The sequence below is a fragment of the Spironucleus salmonicida genome, chromosome 4, assembly GCF_000497125.1.
Source record: "Spironucleus salmonicida strain ATCC 50377 chromosome 4, whole genome shotgun sequence".
NCBI lineage: Eukaryota > Fornicata > Diplomonadida > Hexamitidae > Spironucleus > Spironucleus salmonicida.
Window position 1 is genome coordinate 761833 of NC_090599.1, and position 19217 is coordinate 781049.

General features: G+C 41.1%; 19 protein-coding genes across 19 annotated transcripts; 7 read left to right on the top strand and 12 right to left on the bottom strand. All coding sequences in view use genetic code 6, as the record gives it.

Annotated features, from left to right (window-relative positions):
* Window positions 1-58: 58 nt before the first annotated feature.
* Window positions 59-1234, top strand: SS50377_23952 (Protein phosphatase 2C; the record flags this gene model as incomplete). The annotated part of the gene is made up of 1 exon (XM_067907815.1): window positions 59-1234. One exon carries the CDS (start codon window positions 59-61, stop codon window positions 1232-1234), a length of 1176 nt encoding a protein of 391 aa, XP_067764789.1.
* Window positions 1235-2389: 1155 nt separating this feature from the next.
* Window positions 2390-2617, bottom strand: SS50377_23953 (Myb-like DNA-binding domain-containing protein; the record flags this gene model as incomplete). Its single annotated transcript, XM_067907816.1, has 1 exon — window positions 2390-2617. One exon carries the CDS (start codon window positions 2615-2617, stop codon window positions 2390-2392), a length of 228 nt encoding a protein of 75 aa, XP_067764790.1.
* A 1390-nt stretch (window positions 2618-4007) lies between these two features.
* SS50377_23954 (Myb-like DNA-binding domain-containing protein) lies at window positions 4008-4235 on the top strand (the record flags this gene model as incomplete). Its single annotated transcript, XM_067907817.1, has 1 exon — window positions 4008-4235. The coding sequence occupies one exon, from the start codon at window positions 4008-4010 to the stop codon at window positions 4233-4235; it is 228 nt and encodes a 75-aa protein (XP_067764791.1).
* A 1154-nt stretch (window positions 4236-5389) lies between these two features.
* SS50377_23955 (Protein phosphatase 2C) lies at window positions 5390-6565 on the bottom strand (the record flags this gene model as incomplete). Its single annotated transcript, XM_067907818.1, has 1 exon — window positions 5390-6565. The coding sequence occupies one exon, from the start codon at window positions 6563-6565 to the stop codon at window positions 5390-5392; it is 1176 nt and encodes a 391-aa protein (XP_067764792.1).
* A 69-nt stretch (window positions 6566-6634) lies between these two features.
* SS50377_23956 (Transmembrane domain-containing protein) lies at window positions 6635-8350 on the top strand (the record flags this gene model as incomplete). Its single annotated transcript, XM_067907819.1, has 1 exon — window positions 6635-8350. One exon carries the CDS (start codon window positions 6635-6637, stop codon window positions 8348-8350), a length of 1716 nt encoding a protein of 571 aa, XP_067764793.1.
* A 230-nt stretch (window positions 8351-8580) lies between these two features.
* On the bottom strand, window positions 8581-8931 carry SS50377_23957 (uncharacterized protein; the record flags this gene model as incomplete). Its single annotated transcript, XM_067907820.1, has 1 exon — window positions 8581-8931. The coding sequence occupies one exon, from the start codon at window positions 8929-8931 to the stop codon at window positions 8581-8583; it is 351 nt and encodes a 116-aa protein (XP_067764794.1).
* Window positions 8932-9005: 74 nt separating this feature from the next.
* SS50377_23958 (uncharacterized protein) lies at window positions 9006-9248 on the bottom strand (the record flags this gene model as incomplete). Its single annotated transcript, XM_067907821.1, has 1 exon — window positions 9006-9248. The coding sequence occupies one exon, from the start codon at window positions 9246-9248 to the stop codon at window positions 9006-9008; it is 243 nt and encodes an 80-aa protein (XP_067764795.1).
* Window positions 9249-9325: 77 nt separating this feature from the next.
* On the bottom strand, window positions 9326-9922 carry SS50377_23959 (uncharacterized protein; the record flags this gene model as incomplete). Its single annotated transcript, XM_067907822.1, has 1 exon — window positions 9326-9922. The coding sequence occupies one exon, from the start codon at window positions 9920-9922 to the stop codon at window positions 9326-9328; it is 597 nt and encodes a 198-aa protein (XP_067764796.1).
* A 282-nt stretch (window positions 9923-10204) lies between these two features.
* SS50377_23960 (Leucine zipper-containing protein) lies at window positions 10205-10771 on the bottom strand (the record flags this gene model as incomplete). Its single annotated transcript, XM_067907823.1, has 1 exon — window positions 10205-10771. The coding sequence occupies one exon, from the start codon at window positions 10769-10771 to the stop codon at window positions 10205-10207; it is 567 nt and encodes a 188-aa protein (XP_067764797.1).
* Window positions 10772-11067: 296 nt separating this feature from the next.
* SS50377_23961 (uncharacterized protein) lies at window positions 11068-11799 on the bottom strand (the record flags this gene model as incomplete). The annotated part of the gene is made up of 1 exon (XM_067907824.1): window positions 11068-11799. One exon carries the CDS (start codon window positions 11797-11799, stop codon window positions 11068-11070), a length of 732 nt encoding a protein of 243 aa, XP_067764798.1.
* A 62-nt stretch (window positions 11800-11861) lies between these two features.
* SS50377_23962 (uncharacterized protein) lies at window positions 11862-13457 on the bottom strand (the record flags this gene model as incomplete). Its single annotated transcript, XM_067907825.1, has 1 exon — window positions 11862-13457. The coding sequence occupies one exon, from the start codon at window positions 13455-13457 to the stop codon at window positions 11862-11864; it is 1596 nt and encodes a 531-aa protein (XP_067764799.1).
* A 774-nt stretch (window positions 13458-14231) lies between these two features.
* On the bottom strand, window positions 14232-14669 carry SS50377_23963 (uncharacterized protein; the record flags this gene model as incomplete). Its single annotated transcript, XM_067907826.1, has 1 exon — window positions 14232-14669. One exon carries the CDS (start codon window positions 14667-14669, stop codon window positions 14232-14234), a length of 438 nt encoding a protein of 145 aa, XP_067764800.1.
* Window positions 14670-14726: 57 nt separating this feature from the next.
* Window positions 14727-15389, top strand: SS50377_23964 (uncharacterized protein; the record flags this gene model as incomplete). The annotated part of the gene is made up of 1 exon (XM_067907827.1): window positions 14727-15389. One exon carries the CDS (start codon window positions 14727-14729, stop codon window positions 15387-15389), a length of 663 nt encoding a protein of 220 aa, XP_067764801.1.
* Window positions 15390-15541: 152 nt separating this feature from the next.
* SS50377_23965 (uncharacterized protein) lies at window positions 15542-16123 on the top strand (the record flags this gene model as incomplete). The annotated part of the gene is made up of 1 exon (XM_067907828.1): window positions 15542-16123. The coding sequence occupies one exon, from the start codon at window positions 15542-15544 to the stop codon at window positions 16121-16123; it is 582 nt and encodes a 193-aa protein (XP_067764802.1).
* An 11-nt stretch (window positions 16124-16134) lies between these two features.
* SS50377_23966 (uncharacterized protein) lies at window positions 16135-16647 on the bottom strand (the record flags this gene model as incomplete). Its single annotated transcript, XM_067907829.1, has 1 exon — window positions 16135-16647. One exon carries the CDS (start codon window positions 16645-16647, stop codon window positions 16135-16137), a length of 513 nt encoding a protein of 170 aa, XP_067764803.1.
* Window positions 16648-16663: 16 nt separating this feature from the next.
* Window positions 16664-17437, top strand: SS50377_23967 (uncharacterized protein; the record flags this gene model as incomplete). The annotated part of the gene is made up of 1 exon (XM_067907830.1): window positions 16664-17437. The coding sequence occupies one exon, from the start codon at window positions 16664-16666 to the stop codon at window positions 17435-17437; it is 774 nt and encodes a 257-aa protein (XP_067764804.1).
* Window positions 17438-17450: 13 nt separating this feature from the next.
* On the bottom strand, window positions 17451-17657 carry SS50377_23968 (uncharacterized protein; the record flags this gene model as incomplete). The annotated part of the gene is made up of 1 exon (XM_067907831.1): window positions 17451-17657. One exon carries the CDS (start codon window positions 17655-17657, stop codon window positions 17451-17453), a length of 207 nt encoding a protein of 68 aa, XP_067764805.1.
* A 139-nt stretch (window positions 17658-17796) lies between these two features.
* Window positions 17797-18441, bottom strand: SS50377_23969 (Nicotinamide N-methyltransferase; the record flags this gene model as incomplete). Its single annotated transcript, XM_067907832.1, has 1 exon — window positions 17797-18441. One exon carries the CDS (start codon window positions 18439-18441, stop codon window positions 17797-17799), a length of 645 nt encoding a protein of 214 aa, XP_067764806.1.
* Window positions 18442-18500: 59 nt separating this feature from the next.
* Window positions 18501-19211, top strand: SS50377_23970 (uncharacterized protein; the record flags this gene model as incomplete). Its single annotated transcript, XM_067907833.1, has 1 exon — window positions 18501-19211. The coding sequence occupies one exon, from the start codon at window positions 18501-18503 to the stop codon at window positions 19209-19211; it is 711 nt and encodes a 236-aa protein (XP_067764807.1).
* Between the last annotated feature and the right edge of the window lie 6 nt (window positions 19212-19217).

The following is a 19217-nucleotide window of genomic DNA, read 5'->3' on the forward strand; positions in this document are numbered from 1 at the left end:
ATTATACTACTGTATTTGGTACAATATCGTAGTATCTGGAAAAACTCGCGAACCATATATGCAGCACATAATAGCAGGCGCACCGAAAATGTACTACACGGGTGCCTTCTCCCAGCAGTTCGGCAAGGGCCAGGACCGCTTCCTCGTCCATACGAGCCCATACCGGGGGTACCAGCTGCTGGCCATCTTCGACGGCCACGGGGAGACCGCCGACGCCGCGAACTTTCTGCAGCGCAACTTCGCGGCGTTCGCGGAGGCGTCCGACTTCACGGACCCGGCCGCGCTGCAGCAGTTCCATCTGCGCGTGCTGGAGCTGGATGCGCAGTTCAACCGGCAGTTCAAGACGCGCTCCGGCGCCACGCTGTGCGCGGTGTTCCTATCCGAGCACGCGACGCTCGCGTTCAACCTGGGGGACTCGGCCGCGATCTGCGCCAGCAGGACGTCGAGGCAGCCGGCCCCGCTGTCGACGCCGCACTCGATCGAGCAGCCGCAGGAGCTGGCGCGGATCCGGCTCAACGGCGGCACGGTGGAGAACGGGCGCTTCTTCCCGGAGACGACGCAGGACTCGTGGAGCTTCATGGTCACACGGAGCTTCGGGAACGGTTTTGCGAAGGGGCGCAGCCTCACGGCCAGCGGCGACTTCTTTACCTCCAGGCCGGATTACGTCCCATGCAAGCGGGGCGGCAAGATCCAGCAGTTCACAGGCGACTTCGAGTGGGTTCTGTGCTTCTCTGACGGTCTGGAGGTGCTCAAGAACAGCGATATCTGCCACTTCGTGAACGAGCAGCTCGGGAAGTATGCGCTCACCCGAAACAACGAATTCGCGAACCCCAACATAATCTGCCAGAAGCTGGTGCATAAATGCTACGACCGGTGCCGCCACTTATCCTATATCGACGATATCAGCTGCTGCCTTGCGATCAAAAGGAGTGTTCTGGATATCCAGAAGCCTGTGCAGGTGCAACATATCCGTGCACCCTAGACGCGGTAATCTTTCTAGCGTAAACTATAACCGTTGGATTTCTGTGTATATTTCGATAGTTTCTAGCTTAATTTACGGTAAAACTATAATAAGTACCTTAAAATGAACAAGACCATAGATTTGATGTACGGTAGGGGGCAAGGAGACTTTAAGGACTTCTACTGCTGTCTAAATGATCACCAAAAAGTAGACATCTCAGCAGACTTCATCAAAAAGGAGGATCTAGTCCTAACGGCACTTAAGATGAAGTGAGGCTATAGTGGATTTCTCGGACCCTGATGCTCAGAATACGGTCCTAGAATTCAAGATACCAACAGGTATAACACAATATTCTGGGATTATGGTTTCATTTGGACAGTCTATTATTTTATTTATTGATTGTAAGAGAATACAACTAGATATTATGTGCAACACGACTGCCCATGTTTGTAGCATATAGCAAACATTAATGTATAAATAGTAGTATTATCCAATATTTGGCTGAATTAGCCATTTAAAATATATAGGTATCGACTCTTTATATAGCATATTATAGCAATTCGTTTCTAAACAAGATGCTATAAATATTGACCACGCTATATTCTGATTTTTTTTCTGTAGCTGGTATATAGACTATTATGGATCTCTATATCGACTGTACTTAATCATACCAAGTGATATAGAAATAGATTGCAATGAATTAGCTGTTACTATATTATTCCCTTATTTTTAAAGACTCTGTGCATTTGGTTCATCTTAATATTTTTAAAATTACAAATAATCATCCATGGCATAATAATATATTTTTGAAAAACACTCGTTTAGCATCCCAAAATATAACCTTAAGTTTCTTAATTATGCTAAATTGTTTAACACTGAGTAATACTACTCCGCATTCTATATTAGCAGGCTACCAAATATGACGAAATTTGCAGTAAATAAAATACTTAGTAAAGGTATGTAGATGTTGCAGTTATGTTATCTTTGGTATAATTGTTATACTATTCCGTATTATAAGGCTTAGTTAACAATTTCAAGGATTGCGGGCTTAACGAATTAAAGTTGATTAAAAGATTTAAATAATATTTTTTTTGTATTTACAGTTATGAAAGGCCAATCTGATATTGGTAGTAAACCAACATGGAATATATTTGAGTAATCGGGATGTAGCCCAGAACTTCTACAAAGATAAGACGCTTCATAAGCCTCAAAATGAAGCGTACTTACATAATTTCTTTACAAAATTATCTAGGGTATATTTATGAAGGTGTTAACATGTTGAAAACTAGTAAGATCAACAACTATCAGCCTTATCTCCTGCCATACAAGAATTAATGTTTTTGTGTTTTCTTTCTAAAATAGTTTTTCGATACAGTCTTGGAGATAATTGTATTCTAACTGTTTATACTGAATTTTATTTTTAAAAGCTCACTTATGTTCCACAATTTACATGACGGTTTTAATCAAATCCATTATACTGTCTTCCGTATTTCTAGATTCCATATCACCTTAATTAATTTTTATATATTTGTTCCGCAAAGACGCAGCAGTTCGGCTTGAGAAGTAAGTCTTGCGTATGTAATTCCACTTGGTACCGTGTCTTTATATGCATTACAGAAGTTTATCTTCTTCTGTGTACGTCCAAGTATCTACCATTTTTAAGAGTTTGATCAAATTGTTAATAAACTATATAGTCCGTATTAGGTTTTAGTTTAACAGTTTCTTAGTGTGGCTCATATTAATCTATCTATTATGATTATTGAATTAATTTCCAGTTTCATATATTAAAGTTAGTTTATTTAAATATTACGAGCTTAATTTATCTTTAACTAGTTTTTATAATTCCATAAATGAATATTTTTAAGTATAAGTTATTATGTGAAAACATAATTTATTATCTTTATTTTAATAATAAATTATTTGCAAATAATAAAACTTCAATTTATTATAAGTTTACAGAATTAAAATATATTAGAAAATAACTGACTTTATAAGATTAATCCAAAGGTTATAATATTTTTAATATTATAACAAAAATGTAATTATAGTAATCATTTTTTAATGTTTTCATGCATTTCAAATTAAACCACAATCAAATATTAATAATAATTTAACATAAATACATTAATTTATAAAAATACCGAAAAAATTATTTTATTGAATAAAGTCGTTTAGAAACAGATAATTTTATAGATTAAATTATCTAATTTTTTTAAATATACATAATAAAGTTTCATATTAGAAAAATTATAAAACCTATATTAATAATATAAATCACACTTATATTATATATTAACTTTAAGTTTATAATTAATTTTAGTAAAGTCTAATCTTTAAGGCAATGTTATTTTTTAATAAAATATAACAGTAAATTACTTCCAAACTAACTAAACACTAAACATAATGTTTATTATAAATTCGTATACTATTATTTGCAAGTAATCAAATACATCTAAATGTAATTTATCAAATTAACTATTGTGATGTTTTGTAATTAGTATTTTTACATACAATAATATAATTTAAAAACTTGTATATACATATCTTCAAATCTTTACTATATAATGCAAGATTCTGTGATCATATCATGATAAAATACTTGGATCAAAATATATATAAAATTATTTCTTTGCCTTATCATTTTAATTCTTCAAAAAAATTAAATTTAAAATTCATATGGTAATAGTTTTATTGAAGTAATGCAATTTATATTATTAATAATATAAGATATCAAATAATGAAAATTACCGATACTAATTGTTAAATTGAATAATGTTGAAAAAACAGATTTATAATAACATCAATAATATTGGAATTGTTAGATATAGTTAGTTGTAAATATTTAATTGATTAATTTTAAACTATTTGTTGGATTTACTTAAATATTGTTACATAGTAGTGAAAATTTAGAAAACACAGATGAAGTGAACCCTAAATTATAATTTGTTACTAATATTTAACTACTGGCGATAGTTTCTTGAAACTGTTAAACTAAAACCTAATACGGACTATATAGTTTATTAACAATTTGATCAAACTCTTAAAAATGGTAGATACTTGGACGTACACAGAAGAAGATAAACTTCTGTAATGCATATAAAGACACGGTACCAAGTGGAATTACATACGCAAGACTTACTTCTCAAGCCGAACTGCTGCGTCTTTGCGGAACAAATATATAAAAATTAATTAAGGTGATATGGAATCTAGAAATACGGAAGACAGTATAATGGATTTGATTAAAACCGTCATGTAAATTGTGGAACATAAGTGAGCTTTTAAAAATAAAATTCAGTATAAACAGTTAGAATACAATTATCTCCAAGACTGTATCGAAAAACTATTTTAGAAAGAAAACACAAAAACATTAATTCTTGTATGGCAGGAGATAAGGCTGATAGTTGTTGATCTTACTAGTTTTCAACATGTTAACACCTTCATAAATATACCCTAGATAATTTTGTAAAGAAATTATGTAAGTACGCTTCATTTTGAGGCTTATGAAGCGTCTTATCTTTGTAGAAGTTCTGGGCTACATCCCGATTACTCAAATATATTCCATGTTGGTTTACTACCAATATCAGATTGGCCTTTCATAACTGTAAATACAAAAAAAATATTATTTAAATCTTTTAATCAACTTTAATTCGTTAAGCCCGCAATCCTTGAAATTGTTAACTAAGCCTTATAATACGGAATAGTATAACAATTATACCAAAGATAACATAACTGCAACATCTACATACCTTTACTAAGTATTTTATTTACTGCAAATTTCGTCATATTTGGTAGCCTGCTAATATAGAATGCGGAGTAGTATTACTCAGTGTTAAACAATTTAGCATAATTAAGAAACTTAAGGTCATATTTTGGGATGCTAAACGAGTGTTTTTCAAAAATATATTATTATGCCATGGATGATTATTTGTAATTTTAAAAATATTAAGATGAACCAAATGCACAGAGTCTTTAAAAATAAGGGAATAATATAGTAACAGCTAATTCATTGCAATCTATTTCTATATCACTTGGTATGATTAAGTACAGTCGATATAGAGATCCATAATAGTCTATATACCAGCTACAGAAAAAAATCAGAATATAGCGTGGTCAATATTTATAGCATCTTGTTTAGAAACGAATTGCTATAATATGCTATATAAAGAGTCGATACCTATATATTTTAAATGGCTAATTCAGCCAAATATTGGATAATACTACTATTTATACATTAATGTTTGCTATATGCTACAAACATGGGCAGTCGTGTTGCACATAATATCTAGTTGTATTCTCTTACAATCAATAAATAAAATAATAGACTGTCCAAATGAAACCATAATCCCAGAATATTGTGTTATACCTGTTGGTATCTTGAATTCTAGGACCGTATTCTGAGCATCAGGGTCCGAGAAATCCACTATAGCCTCACTTCATCTTAAGTGCCGTTAGGACTAGATCCTCCTTTTTGATGAAGTCTGCTGAGATGTCTACTTTTTGGTGATCATTTAGACAGCAGTAGAAGTCCTTAAAGTCTCCTTGCCCCCTACCGTACATCAAATCTATGGTCTTGTTCATTTTAAGGTACTTATTATAGTTTTACCGTAAATTAAGCTAGAAACTATCGAAATATACACAGAAATCCAACGGTTATAGTTTACGCTAGAAAGATTACCGCGTCTAGGGTGCACGGATATGTTGCACCTGCACAGGCTTCTGGATATCCAGAACACTCCTTTTGATCGCAAGGCAGCAGCTGATATCGTCGATATAGGATAAGTGGCGGCACCGGTCGTAGCATTTATGCACCAGCTTCTGGCAGATTATGTTGGGGTTCGCGAATTCGTTGTTTCGGGTGAGCGCATACTTCCCGAGCTGCTCGTTCACGAAGTGGCAGATATCGCTGTTCTTGAGCACCTCCAGACCGTCAGAGAAGCACAGAACCCACTCGAAGTCGCCTGTGAACTGCTGGATCTTGCCGCCCCGCTTGCATGGGACGTAATCCGGCCTGGAGGTAAAGAAGTCGCCGCTGGCCGTGAGGCTGCGCCCCTTCGCAAAACCGTTCCCGAAGCTCCGTGTGACCATGAAGCTCCACGAGTCCTGCGTCGTCTCCGGGAAGAAGCGCCCGTTCTCCACCGTGCCGCCGTTGAGCCGGATCCGCGCCAGCTCCTGCGGCTGCTCGATCGAGTGCGGCGTCGACAGCGGGGCCGGCTGCCTCGACGTCCTGCTGGCGCAGATCGCGGCCGAGTCCCCCAGGTTGAACGCGAGCGTCGCGTGCTCGGATAGGAACACCGCGCACAGCGTGGCGCCGGAGCGCGTCTTGAACTGCCGGTTGAACTGCGCATCCAGCTCCAGCACGCGCAGATGGAACTGCTGCAGCGCGGCCGGGTCCGTGAAGTCGGACGCCTCCGCGAACGCCGCGAAGTTGCGCTGCAGAAAGTTCGCGGCGTCGGCGGTCTCCCCGTGGCCGTCGAAGATGGCCAGCAGCTGGTACCCCCGGTATGGGCTCGTATGGACGAGGAAGCGGTCCTGGCCCTTGCCGAACTGCTGGGAGAAGGCACCCGTGTAGTACATTTTCGGTGCGCCTGCTATTATGTGCTGCATATATGGTTCGCGAGTTTTTCCAGATACTACGATATTGTACCAAATACAGTAGTATAATATACTCTAAAAATGACCCAGTCCCAGTACTCGGTGCAGTCGTCGCTGAGGTCCTTCAACGCGGCGCAGGTGCTGGTCACCGACCCGCTGAACAAGGTGATCCTGCACCACTTCATTCCGGAGTTCGTGCCGATCTTCATCTCGCGCACGGTCTCGGTCATAAACTACTTCACGCTGTCCTACTACCTGACGCCGCTGGACGCCGCCAACATCTATTTCGTGCACTACTTCATGGTCGCGATCTTCGGGGTCCTCTCCGAGGCCTTCACCGCCACGACCTACTTCTACATCTAGCGGTACCTGCACGAGCAGCAGCTCCAGGCAGCCTCGACGCACCTCACGTACTCCATGTTCGTCCGCACCGTCTTCATCGTCATCGCGACGGCCTGCGTGTACCCTCTGGCCGACAAAATGTACCTGCTGCTCACGGGCGACGCCAACTCCGAGTTCCCCTTCTACTTCAAGTTCTTCTCCGTCACCGCCCTCCTCAACTTCGCGCTGGAGCCGGAGATCAAGGCCGCTCTGCAGGCCGACCAGCGGCTGTCGGTGCTCGTGTGGCGCGCTGCGGTCCTGGCGGGGATGCAGATGGCGAGCTACTCGCTCTACTTCTTCGTCATCGTGTCCCAGTAGCTCAAGTTCTCCATCGACGTCTTCACCTACGTGCAGGTGGCCGTGTTCTCGCTGCCCCAGCTAGCCCTCGCGGCCTCCTTCATCCCGAACTTCTACTTCCTGTCCGGGCGGTACCAGAATCTCTTCTTCAACCTGAAGCTGCTCTTCCCCTTCCGCTGGATGCTGGTCTCGCTCATCCTCATCAAGTTCTTCGAGGGCCTCCTGTTCGCGATCGGGCGGCCGATGACGAACATGGTGGTCATCTACCTCATGCTCTCGCGAGAATACCAGTCCGAGGAGATGGACCAGCTGATGGCGATCTACATCGTCTCGTTCGTCATCCTCAGCGAGGTGTCGCAGACCGCCACCGACGCCTTCGCGGAGCTCACCTTGCGCTTCACGGCCGCGAACCAGAACAACCACCGGATGGACAGGATCCACACGTTCCTGCGGCAGAAGCTCTGGAAGATCTGCATCGCCTGCACCGTGTACGCCGTTGTGACCTTCCTGTTCACGTCGGTGCTGGTGCCGCTGTACGTCAGGCAGATAACCCCGTCGCTGCAGAAGGTGGAGACCATAGTGAATATTCTGCCGAAGCTGCAGTACGCCTCGGTCGCCGGGATCTGCGTTCCGCCCTACAGCTTCGTCATGGCGTTCTCGCGCGCCAAGAACGACCGCATCCGCTACATCCTCAGCGGCTGCGCGGCCCTCTCTGACCTCTGCCTCCTCGCCGTGGCCTACTTCTTCGGCCAGACCTACGACGTGTCGAACATCATTATCCTGAGCGCCCTCCTCCGCGGGACGTACGGCACCATTTGCTGGGTGTGGGAGCTCCGGCTATGCAAGGGCGAGGTCGAGGTCGAGACCCAGAACCAGAACCTGGGCCACCAGGTGGACGACCTCGTGCAGGAGGAGGAGGCGACTCCGCTGATGGACCTCAAGTCGCTCGCAGTCAGCCAGAGCCTCAACCTCAACCACAGCGGCAACGATATCAGCACCAAGCTGGAGACGAGCGACTTCCTGACCGGGATCCGGACGAGCCAGATCAGCGGCGGCGGCTTCGGCGTCAACGAGGGGGTCTTCAACGCCAACAGCCACGTGCTGGGCTCGGCGAAGTGATATTTCAGTTTTCTCTGCGGGCGTGAAGCGGCGGGCTCTGGTGCTCCCGAGTCTGTACCGGCCATCACAATATTCCCGTCCAGGCCATGCATACTAGGAGTGAGCCGCTGCCCATCCCAGGCAGGTGGCTCTGACCATGCAGGCGGCTGTGCGAGAACGGCCTGGACCCACACCCAGTGCACACCTCACCGCACGAAGCGCACCTCCCGCGCGACAGCAAAAGACTTTCATCACTTCGTAAGCACGGACAGGGCCGCCAGACCTAGAACCGCCAGCGCGAGGCATACAGCCCAGCGGCGCTGTCCGGCGTTCCCCGTGGGCGCAGCTGCGCCGGTATCTGCAGCATCACCCGCAACATTCTCCACGCAGCGCTACCCAGCGATCTCCCCGCCCGAGAAGGTCTGCGGCTGGGCGGAGGCGTCGGGCGTGGCGGGAGCCTTCGCGTAGAGGTCGCCCGCAGGCTTGCCCTGCAGCTGGGCCACGAGGGCACGGGTGGCGGCAATCTTGGCCCGGAGCAGCTGCGCCTGGCGGAAGAAGTCGTCGCTCTCCTCCTGCATGCGGCGAAGCGTCTCTGCGTACATTTTGAATTCTGGTACCTTGGGACTAAATACGGTATACTGGGGATAGCGGCGGATATTTTACTTGACGAAGTCGGTCACTGGAAGCAGAAGAACTTCGCGTCTGCGGGCTCGGGTGCTCCGCTGGCGTCGTCCAGCACGAACTGCACCGTCTTCTGCGGCTCCGTCTGCGGTCCTGCTCCGGCCTCCGCCCCGCTCATCCACCGCACGAGCTCGGCGTCCTATGCGTCCAGGATTACTGGGGAGAGACCGGCGAAGCGGCCCGACGGCGTGCTCGAGTACGGTGCGATCGTGGCCTGGCCCACCTGCAGCGCGTCCATTTTCCGATTGCCGCAGAATGCATATAATATCCGAAGCTGCCGCCGATACTTGCCCTCGGACAGTGACACGTAACCAATCACACCTGGACGTTCTTCTGCTTGGGCGCCCTCAGACAGCAGATGCACGTGGACACGACCAGCACGATGAACAGCGCCAGGACCACGCCGAACAAGATCGCCGAGATGGGCTTCCAGGCCGTCATCACGGTGGCGAAGATGCAGAAGTACGAGTCCTCCTGCACGAGGCATGGTGTAAGCTTCGTCCCAGACGCTGTGGTGCATTCGAAGGGCTCGAAGGCGTATGACCTGAACGCGCAGGGCACCTGCTGGGCGCTGCAGACCACCTGACGATTCCCGTTAGCGGTGTCCGCACACCCGGCCGAGCAGTTCTCTTCAACTACAGCACACGCTTGGGTGCTTGACATTTATAAAGAGAACGCATAAGTGCTGGTTTCATATTTAAGGGGTATATACTAGAATTTTATGTTTTTGAAGGACATAGGCAGATTATAATATCCAGCCTACCTTTCGTGCGGGAGCGAAAAGCAACACGCGATGCTACGTCGACGCACCCGGCATGGCTGCGGGCGGCTCGCCAGGTCTCCTTGTGGTGGCTAGCGTGATCTGAATGGTCCTGCTCTCCGCATGGGTGTGCCCTCGGAGTATGACGCCATGCCCGAATGGCTGCCTATACACCCACTGCCATAGCTCCCTCGCTCTTCGGGTAGTTGCTGGCACGGGTAACCCGAAACTGCTGCCTGGCCAGATTCTCGCACCCTGGGCGCAATACAGATTCAATCGCACGACAGTACTCCCCAGCCCTGAAAGGGGCGCAGCTGGAAAAGCCAGACCCGGGCCCTAGCGCGGCTCGGAGCACCGGGAGGATGTACGGCGGATGCGCAGAAGCGACCTAGCGCCGGCGGCCGACTCACGCCCGCCCAACTATACAGATTGCGTCACTCGCCTAGCCTGTCCCTGAGCTCCTCTATCTCCTCGTTCTTCTTCTTCATCATCCGGACGATGTTCTGGTACTGGGGCGCGGCGTCCACCTTGGCCTGGAGCAGCTACCCCGCCTCCGCGAGCTCGGCGTCCTTCTGGAGCAGCTGGGCCTCGAGCTCCTTGATCCGGCCCTCGTTCTGGATGAGGGACGTGTTGTCCACCTTCTTAAACTGGGTCGCGTTCTGGTTGTCGACGCCCTTCTCGAACATCTTCAGCCGGGCCTCGTTCTCGAGGTCGGTAATCTTGGGCTAGATCTCGACCGACTGCTCGCTGGCCTGCGACATCAGCTGCATTGCGAGGGATCCCGCGAGCTTCGAGATCTTCTCCTGGTCCGAGCTGACGAGGGAGTTGATCTGGGACGCGAAGGACGTCAGGACCTCGCGGACCTCCTCCACGTCGAACACGGACTTGCCGCTGAAGTTGAGCTCCTGCAGCTGGTCCTGGGATATGCTCTGGATCTCGGAGAGCGACTGCTTGAAGAACAGCGAGAAGAAGCGCACGACGTCCTGCACGGGTTTCTGCATTATTGCAAAGGAAGTGGCTGCGATACCTTGTATACTGCGTATTATAGACTGAATCCGGTTGGGCCCTCTGGCGGTGCGATACGCCGCAAATTGCATCGCCTCCGCCCAATCCCTGCAATGGAACGATGCCCAGAAACTTATTTATCAGCCCTCCCGAGCGCTGGGATTTTCTGCCCTTTTCACCCTCGGCCCATTCCCTGGGCCCCGATGCGAACCCGCCCCTCGCAACCTGGCGCCCCAAACTGCAGTTTTAGCACCCGTTTCTGCGCAATATGGGCTGCACGGTCCCAACAAAGTCATTTTCTATCACAGATCGCCGCATTTGCGTTTGCTCTAAGCGTGCGCTTCAGGATTAAGCATTCCAAGCAGCAAGTTCCGGAAAGCCGTGTTTGCGCTCTAGCGCGTGGTAGCAACTCCGAAACGCGTGGGCAGACTTTTAAAGCAAAAATGCGTATTTCTCGTCGATGAAAGGTTGGGGGCGAGCGAAATGGGCATTAAAAAATTGATGGTAAAGTGCGCAGCTGGGCTTAATTGGGGATGTTCATTCGTTAAAGTACGTGTGCTATTCCAGCATGGTTAGGCAATTACACTTTTCCGGAAATCGGAGAATCGCTCCATTTCGGCAAGTCCCAGAATGCATTACTGCGCGCCGCATTCCGAACTCCGAATTGACTGCAACCGGCGGGCTACAAAGTGCTGGGACGCTTGAATTGCAATTGGCGATTTGCTTGAACTGCGCATGGCCAGTCCCGCTAAATGCTGAGCCGGTAGAGGGATACGAGTCGCTAGGTATGGCTGGCTAACTTAATGGTATGCGGGAGTCGGTTCTCAAGTTTGGGCGCCAGAAATGTGAGAGGTCGAAAGAAAATTACGGAAGGGCGTGTTTGGCAAAGGATCAAAGCTGAAACTCGCTTCAAATTCAAAATTTCACTCCAATTGTAACAAATGAGGTATTTTTCGATAATTATCAGAATTAACGTAAAATATGATTTTATAAATTTTATATTGAATTTGATTTTTCGCTCCATTTAAAAATTATCTGAATTTAAATGTATAATAATACATTCTAAGAAAATATTCTTTCCTCACCTCAATTCACCTAAATATACATTACGGGGTGTCTTTTGGCGTAAATCTACCTCAGAACTACAAATATGCAGGCCGCTCCAAATGCTGAAATCATCAGAACCCACCCCTCCCAAAATTCGTCGTATTTACCAATTACTTCTAGATTAGTCAAGTGCAGCATTTGCCCTAGCACCGAAACGACGCCAAAATAACTCCCAAAACCAAATCTTTACAGCATCGTAATATGTTGCGGCTGGACCTCGAAGCAGTACACGTTGTCTTATGACGGGAAAAGAACATTTCCGCTAACGCTGAACTGGAAATTCAGTCTATTGAAATCCTCGATGCTATGACTGATGTTAATTTCGATAGAAGCAAAAGAGCGCGAGGATTCGATAGTTTTGTCGATGTTTACGCAGATCTAATTCCCCGTTAGCGTGATATTGGCATGCCCGACGGGGATCTGCAGTGGGTTAAAACGGTACGATCCATAGTACTCACCCTTCCGGTAGAGCTTGTAAACGATTGTCTCAGATTTATTAGCCGGGTAGGTCTGAATCAGGCGGAGCTGCTTCTCGCATTCAGCCTGGGAATTGAATTCGGAGATTTCCCACGTTTCGCAAGTAAGGTATCGCTAGATTCTGAACGGAAAATCTGTGTAAAACTGCAGTTAGAACGTCTTACCAGTCTCATCTGCGAGCTCAGAGGCTGTTACCCAGAAAGTTTGCGTGTCATAGCTGTCAAAATTACAGAGTGGCTCTGCGTTAATTTAGGCAATATAGGCAAAGGATTCAAAAAATGCAACTCTGTCTTAGAGTGTACATGTGACCGTAACGTCACGTTTGGACACAGATAATGTGTAAATCAAGTTATATTCAAGGATAATATTTTCAGTTTTCTCCACGCCGTAATCGTCTGTATATTTGTTTTCAATTGCTATTTTCTTAGGTATGACTATCTCAACAATAATGTTTATAAAATTATCGCCTGAAATCTGAATGGAGGTATCTACACACAAGGTTTTCTCTTCATCGGTCCCAACCTTGCAATTTACCTCTGGAAGAATAAGTTTACTAAAATCAAATGCATCCTTTGTAATGTTTTGAGTTTGAATTACTTAACCATGTAATATAAGTGCATACATCACATCTGCAGTAGGTGTGATAATGCATTTTGGATTAGTTTTGAAGTTAACCTGAATCGTTTCAAACGTCTCATACGAGATGGACTAGTCAAAAATGCATCCATTATAATCATACACAACAACCATCAATACACCAGCTACAGCTTCTTATATAAGATCATTGTCTAAAAATAAGATTCCATAAGATGCAATTACATAATTGCTAGCATTTTCAGCTGACGCACCGAGGGAAGGGTTTAGTATAATACTCGCATCCTTAAATGCATCGTAAACAATAAAATCTGATCTAAATTAATTTTAACCTATGATTATTTCATAAATCCCTGTCTTTCCAGATTGAGCTTAGCAACTTATTTTTTCTTCTGCATTCAACTCGGTTCTTGGATGTGTATAGAAATATACTTAATTAGTTTGTTTATTCACTTCTACCCTAGATGATTTCTTTTAACATGTGAACCCTAAGACTGCTAGCATTTTTAATAATATTAAACTTAAAATTTGTACTTATATTAGGATTAAAAAACTTCAAATTTAATTATCCACAATATTAAACCAATACTATTTATATAAAATTGGGATATAAAATATTGTTATACAATTATATAAGTTAGTTATCATGGAAATCATGTATAATTTTTTTTATTATAATTATATATAGCAAATAGTTCTGTCGAAAAAAAGAAATAATTATAAAAAATTGAAAATAAATTGACCGAATATGGGATAATTGTAGTTAAAATTTTATGTCTAAAAATAATTTAAGGTATACTAAAATTAATATATTTAATAAAAGAATTTTGATCAAAAAATATATAAGTAATATTTAGTATAACAGTAGTTAATAAAAAAACACGGAAATAGTAAATTACATTATTTTAATATCTACTCTAATAAGTAATTTAGTAGAGGAAATATATAATGTAATCTTTAATAGTGATAGCATCTAATTAATAGTATAATTAGTATTTAAATTTTATTAAATATATATTCCCCTATAAAGTATTAATTAATAATAAATTGAAAATATATCCAATTACATTTTATTTTATTCTAGTTATTCTTATTACTATCCACTATATAATTTATCATGGCCTAACAATAATTTCCTAAAACTATTTCATTTTAAATCTTTATCAAAATAACGTAAATAAAAAATAAATAAGCATATGCTATAATTAAAATTTATTTGAATAAATTATATCATATTAATAGCAGAAATACAATATATACTTTTAATACGTATACATCTCACTTCTTCAAGACTTAAACAAGCCGTTATTTTTCAATGAGACTTTCTAAAATCTAACGCTTTAAAGGAATGCCGCTATCTATGATTTTCTGTTAAATTTCTTGTATTTTCATGTTTTTTTATTAAATTTCACGTCTAGTTTCTTCTAAATTTATAAGTTTCAGCCGTGCATTTTCTTCTAATAACCATGGCATATCCATTTGCTCAGATGAAGAATTATCTGCTAAAGATATCGAACTATTCATTGCAAATGAATCTTCCTTGTAAACTAGCGGCTCTGATACTCGTGATTTGGACAAAGTCTTGATTTTTGTATTAAATTTATCTGTATGATAAAACTTAAGCTTGATTAATTCCAATGTGGTTATCTGGCTCTGTATTTAAATTTTTTTGAAGTCAATTTCTCGAGCAGTTGCAGAAAAATTTATTTCCGCCATTATAATTTTTGCAATATATATTATTATATGCTAAAAAATATATATTTCACTTTCCGAATGTCCAACAATGTGCTGATAGAACTAGACCAGATCCCCATATCGTACTTCTACACGCAGCCAAATTTCGACCATTTCAAGCCGTAGTTCACCCAGTTCAAGAATTTTGTGACGACTAAAAAGCACCTCACGAATCCGCCGCTCGCTCAGCTGGCGCCAGTGCTCGAGCAGCTCGTAAAGGCGCTGCCGGAGGCGCCCCAGCGCACCTTGCTCGCAAATGCGCTAATTTACGCGCAGAAAGTCACGATTTTGCGAGAGAATTCACCTGAAATTCAACTTTCCACTCCTAAAATCTACGGCGAGGACCAGTTTTTGGACGACCTTCTGATCGACAGGTTCGGCCGCTCCAATTCGAACCCGAGCACGCCGACGCCGATGGCCACGAAGAAGGCCGTTTAGCACTAGAAAACGCCCTTTGCGCCGAGCCCGAACGAGGCCTAAATCTCGCCTATTGGGCCGAGTCTGGCAGCAGTCAAAAATTGCAAAAATTGCAAAAATGGCTTTGCTAATGCTAGTCAAATGCCAGCGCGGGCGTTGTGTAAGGCGCCCTAGCAGCAAAAATCGATAGAGGAGCTGATGCGCTGGCAGGCTAGAATGCAAATCGTTAACAGCCTGCTGCTGGTTGCTGTATTGGTAGTTCTGGTGGCCGATAGGCTTTTGTGATCGGTTTTAATTGTGCATAATGCGGTAAATAGGCTGAAACGGCTCGGTTTCGGGCCGTAGCGAAATTGGCAAACGGGTAAAAACAGGTTTTTGGTTTATTATATATTGTTATTATTATATGAAAATATGCGCTTGATAATTCAAAATTCAAAATGTCAGAGAGTTTATCGGTTTCGCTGTTAAACGCGAAAAAGCTACTTTTGAATCCTAAGCTTAAGGAATGCGAAGATATCTCCACAGAAGTTTATCTGTCACTGCGGAAATTTAAAACAACAAACTCAATTCACGAGCTAATACATGCATAAAATGTATTATCATAAATTAAGAATAGCGTAATAGGGTCTCCGATTTAGCTTATTAATATTATGAATGATGAAATATCAGATACTATCTAAGATTTTGATGATACTGTTTAGTGTGAACCGATTTCAATGTCTTTGTCAGGTTCACTACTATCATAATCTCTCTAGAATTCAATTATTCACGAGAAAGTAGAGTCAATAAGCAATATATTTGATTCTATTGAAACTGACGATGTAAGTTACTTAAATATAAAGCCTAAATAAATAGAATTTTCAACACCAAAAATGTCAATTATATCCTAAAAATCTTGCTAACTTTAACTTACCCCTGAGTCAAATCATGAGTCCATTGAATAGAATAATGAAAATATAGTAAGTATTATATTTTCAGTCATAGTTTGCTGTTTTGGAATCATTATGGTTTCTAAGTGAAATATTGTATTTCATAAAAATTCTTCGCTGGCCCAAAACAGAGCTATTGCAGCAGCAGCTACTCCAATCACAGACCTCCAGTTCTTTTTTGTATTAATTATAGTCTTCTGCTTTATTTCCTTTTAATTCTGTTCAATTAAATTAATTACTATTTTCAGTTATTAGTAATATCTATCTTTAGGCATAAACTAAATTATTTCAATCACCCATTTTTTACATTATGAAAAATCATTTTTTTACTAATACCGCTCTATTTTAGAGAATGTTTTCAAGTTTATAATTTATTTTTATATAACATTATACGCTGATAGTCCAAAGAAATAAGAGTTTGGGATTGAATCAATAATATTTAAAATTTCTATATTGGTCATTTATTGAAGCGGAGAAAGCTGATTAAGTAATAAATTATATATAATCATTGTTAAATCAAATATCAAACTAAATATAGATTGTGAAGTTCTCTCGAAAATTTTATATTTTATATTTGTTAATAAAAAAATAATATATTATATTATCTATAACATTTTACTAATAAACAAAATGTCAGATTTAGGCTCATTTCGTAACATTGTTAACAGTGATTATTATTCTAATTACATAGGGCCAATTACTAAGTTAAATGAGGTCGAATTTCCATACAAATAAGAGTTATCTGAAAAACTTTCAGAAGAAATGAAGATACTTTATCTTTAGAAAACTCAATTAGATGAACAGTTAGAATCTTTTACTACAACAACAAAACTGCACTAAAATATTTCAAATACTATTAATTTACGTAAAACTATGGCATAATTAAAGGTATTAGATGATCAGATAAATGGTGAGGATCCTATGGATTCTGACGAAAAGTTAGTTATTGATGATTTAGAAATGATTTAAAATGATTATGAGGCGTAAAAATTGAATGATATCTACAAATAGTCTATTTTAGATTTAAAACTTCAAGAGGCAGCATACGACTCTGTAATTCTATTGAATAATGAAATTAAGACTGAAATGAACCCACTACAAGCAATGTTTAACGGACTTAATAAATGTGACTTTTTCATATAAGGAGAATATGGGGCAGGGTATTTTTCAATTTTTGAAGGAGTTTTAAATTTTTATTTATGGGATACTAGAGAGTTAATATTTAGCGATTCTATTGAAGCATATAATTTTGACTTTACATGTTAGGAAAAGATTAAAAAGATACTTGCTGGGCGATATGATCCTGGAGACTATTATGTTATAATTTGGTAAGATGGATAAGAACTTATAATAGCCCTAGAGTTATTTGTTTATGAAAGTTTGCGTTCTTATATGAAAAAATGAATTTTTACGAAGCTCACTGCATCAAAACATAAGGGGGAACTTTCTTATATTTTTTAGTTATTCTGCTATCTTTAAAGCTAAGATATTGCCCGCAGTCTTTCTCGAATTCTTCTTCTAATAAACATGACATTGGAGGTCTCTAAAAGTAAATTTCCTTCATACGCTTCCCATGATACATTGTGTCAAGCATGTAAAGTATTTCACTTCCTATGTGTTCCATTCTTAAGCCAGTTCTTGTAACTGTACTATGTAATTTATTTCGTGCTCAAAAACCGAAGAAACTAAAAACTTTTATATCACTAATTTTGATATAATAATGCTCATTTTGAAAATTAACAAACCTTTATTATTCACTAAATTCACTTTTTCCACGTCAGCTCCCAAAGCCAGCAATTTTGTCTAACGTCTTTTTCATAAATTGCGTCGTCCTCCGGAAACTGCCTCTGGCACTCGATTTCCCTAACGAAAACGCAGTCAAAAGCGCTCCTGGCGGTCTCAAAAAACGTCATTATGCTAGCTTTCTTCTCTGGTTAATGGTGCTAAAAAATTACGTAAATGGTGCCATTCGGTGACAAACTCTCTTTTAGCGTTTGTAGAATGTTTGCGTGTTCCTGCACCATTTGGATGCAGTCGGACACGAGAATGACTTCGAATTTTTAGTCCAAATGGTTACCCCAAAGGAGCGGAAAAATTTTTGCTGTAGAATTATTATTTATTATATTATAATTTATATTATTTAATATCTGTTTGTTCGGAAAGTCAGTTGTTACGACCTAACTGGAGAAGCGGGACGCTATTATTGCGGGCAGCCCGGAACCAGATCCCAGCTCCAGGATCGTTTTATCTCTGAAAAGTAAGGTATTGCTTTGTATGAATTCGGCCAATTAAATTGCTGAATTGAACAAAATATGGCTCCACAAGGAATCGTTGGCAAGTAACTGTAGTCTAGTATCGAATATGTCAACATATGTAAGCTATTCTGGCGAGGACGACGGCTCAAACATGATGAAGTGGAAAGAAAAATATAGGTATTATATAATAATAAATAGAATTTAAATAAACAATGTAAAAATAGTCCAAATCAACGACTAACATTTTGTAGTCATTTACACTATTAAAAGCTAGGTAGAAATCATAAGGATGCATTATACCTAGGTATAATATTCCAAACAAGCCTATGAGTAGATAAGATATTTTTAAAAATATTTCTGAATGTTAGCTTTAAGACCTGTCTGAAAATTCATCTTAAGCACAGAATTAGCTTTATTTACAGCCTATTTTTAAACCATTGAACACTGAAAAAAGATATAAAGAATTAGAAGGTACGTAGCTCAAAACTATCTGGTATGAATGTCTGTTTTTTGGTAGAGATTAACTTTTACTCTCTATTTAGAAAAATTTTCGTAGAGAAAAGAAACGTTAAGAGTATATTGATTTTTAAGAGGTTCCTGTTGTAACGGTTCGCTTTCAAAAGTATAGATCCACTCATATTGTTGATAATGAGAAATAAATACTTAATCGTGTTGGAAAACTCTATATTTAAGACTTAAAAACTCAATTTCAGTCATTATTTGGAAAACTAGATTTCTATGAATACTATTTATTTCTTCGTTGGCAAATAGATTAAAAAATTTATATTTATCTAAATGCAGTCCCAATCACAAAGAAATTTCTGGATATCTCAAACATAGGGATTCTGAGACTTAAAAAAGTCAAAATGGAGCGGATTATCATTTAAATTTACTCATAGCCGGACGATATCGAGTTAATTTGACGATAA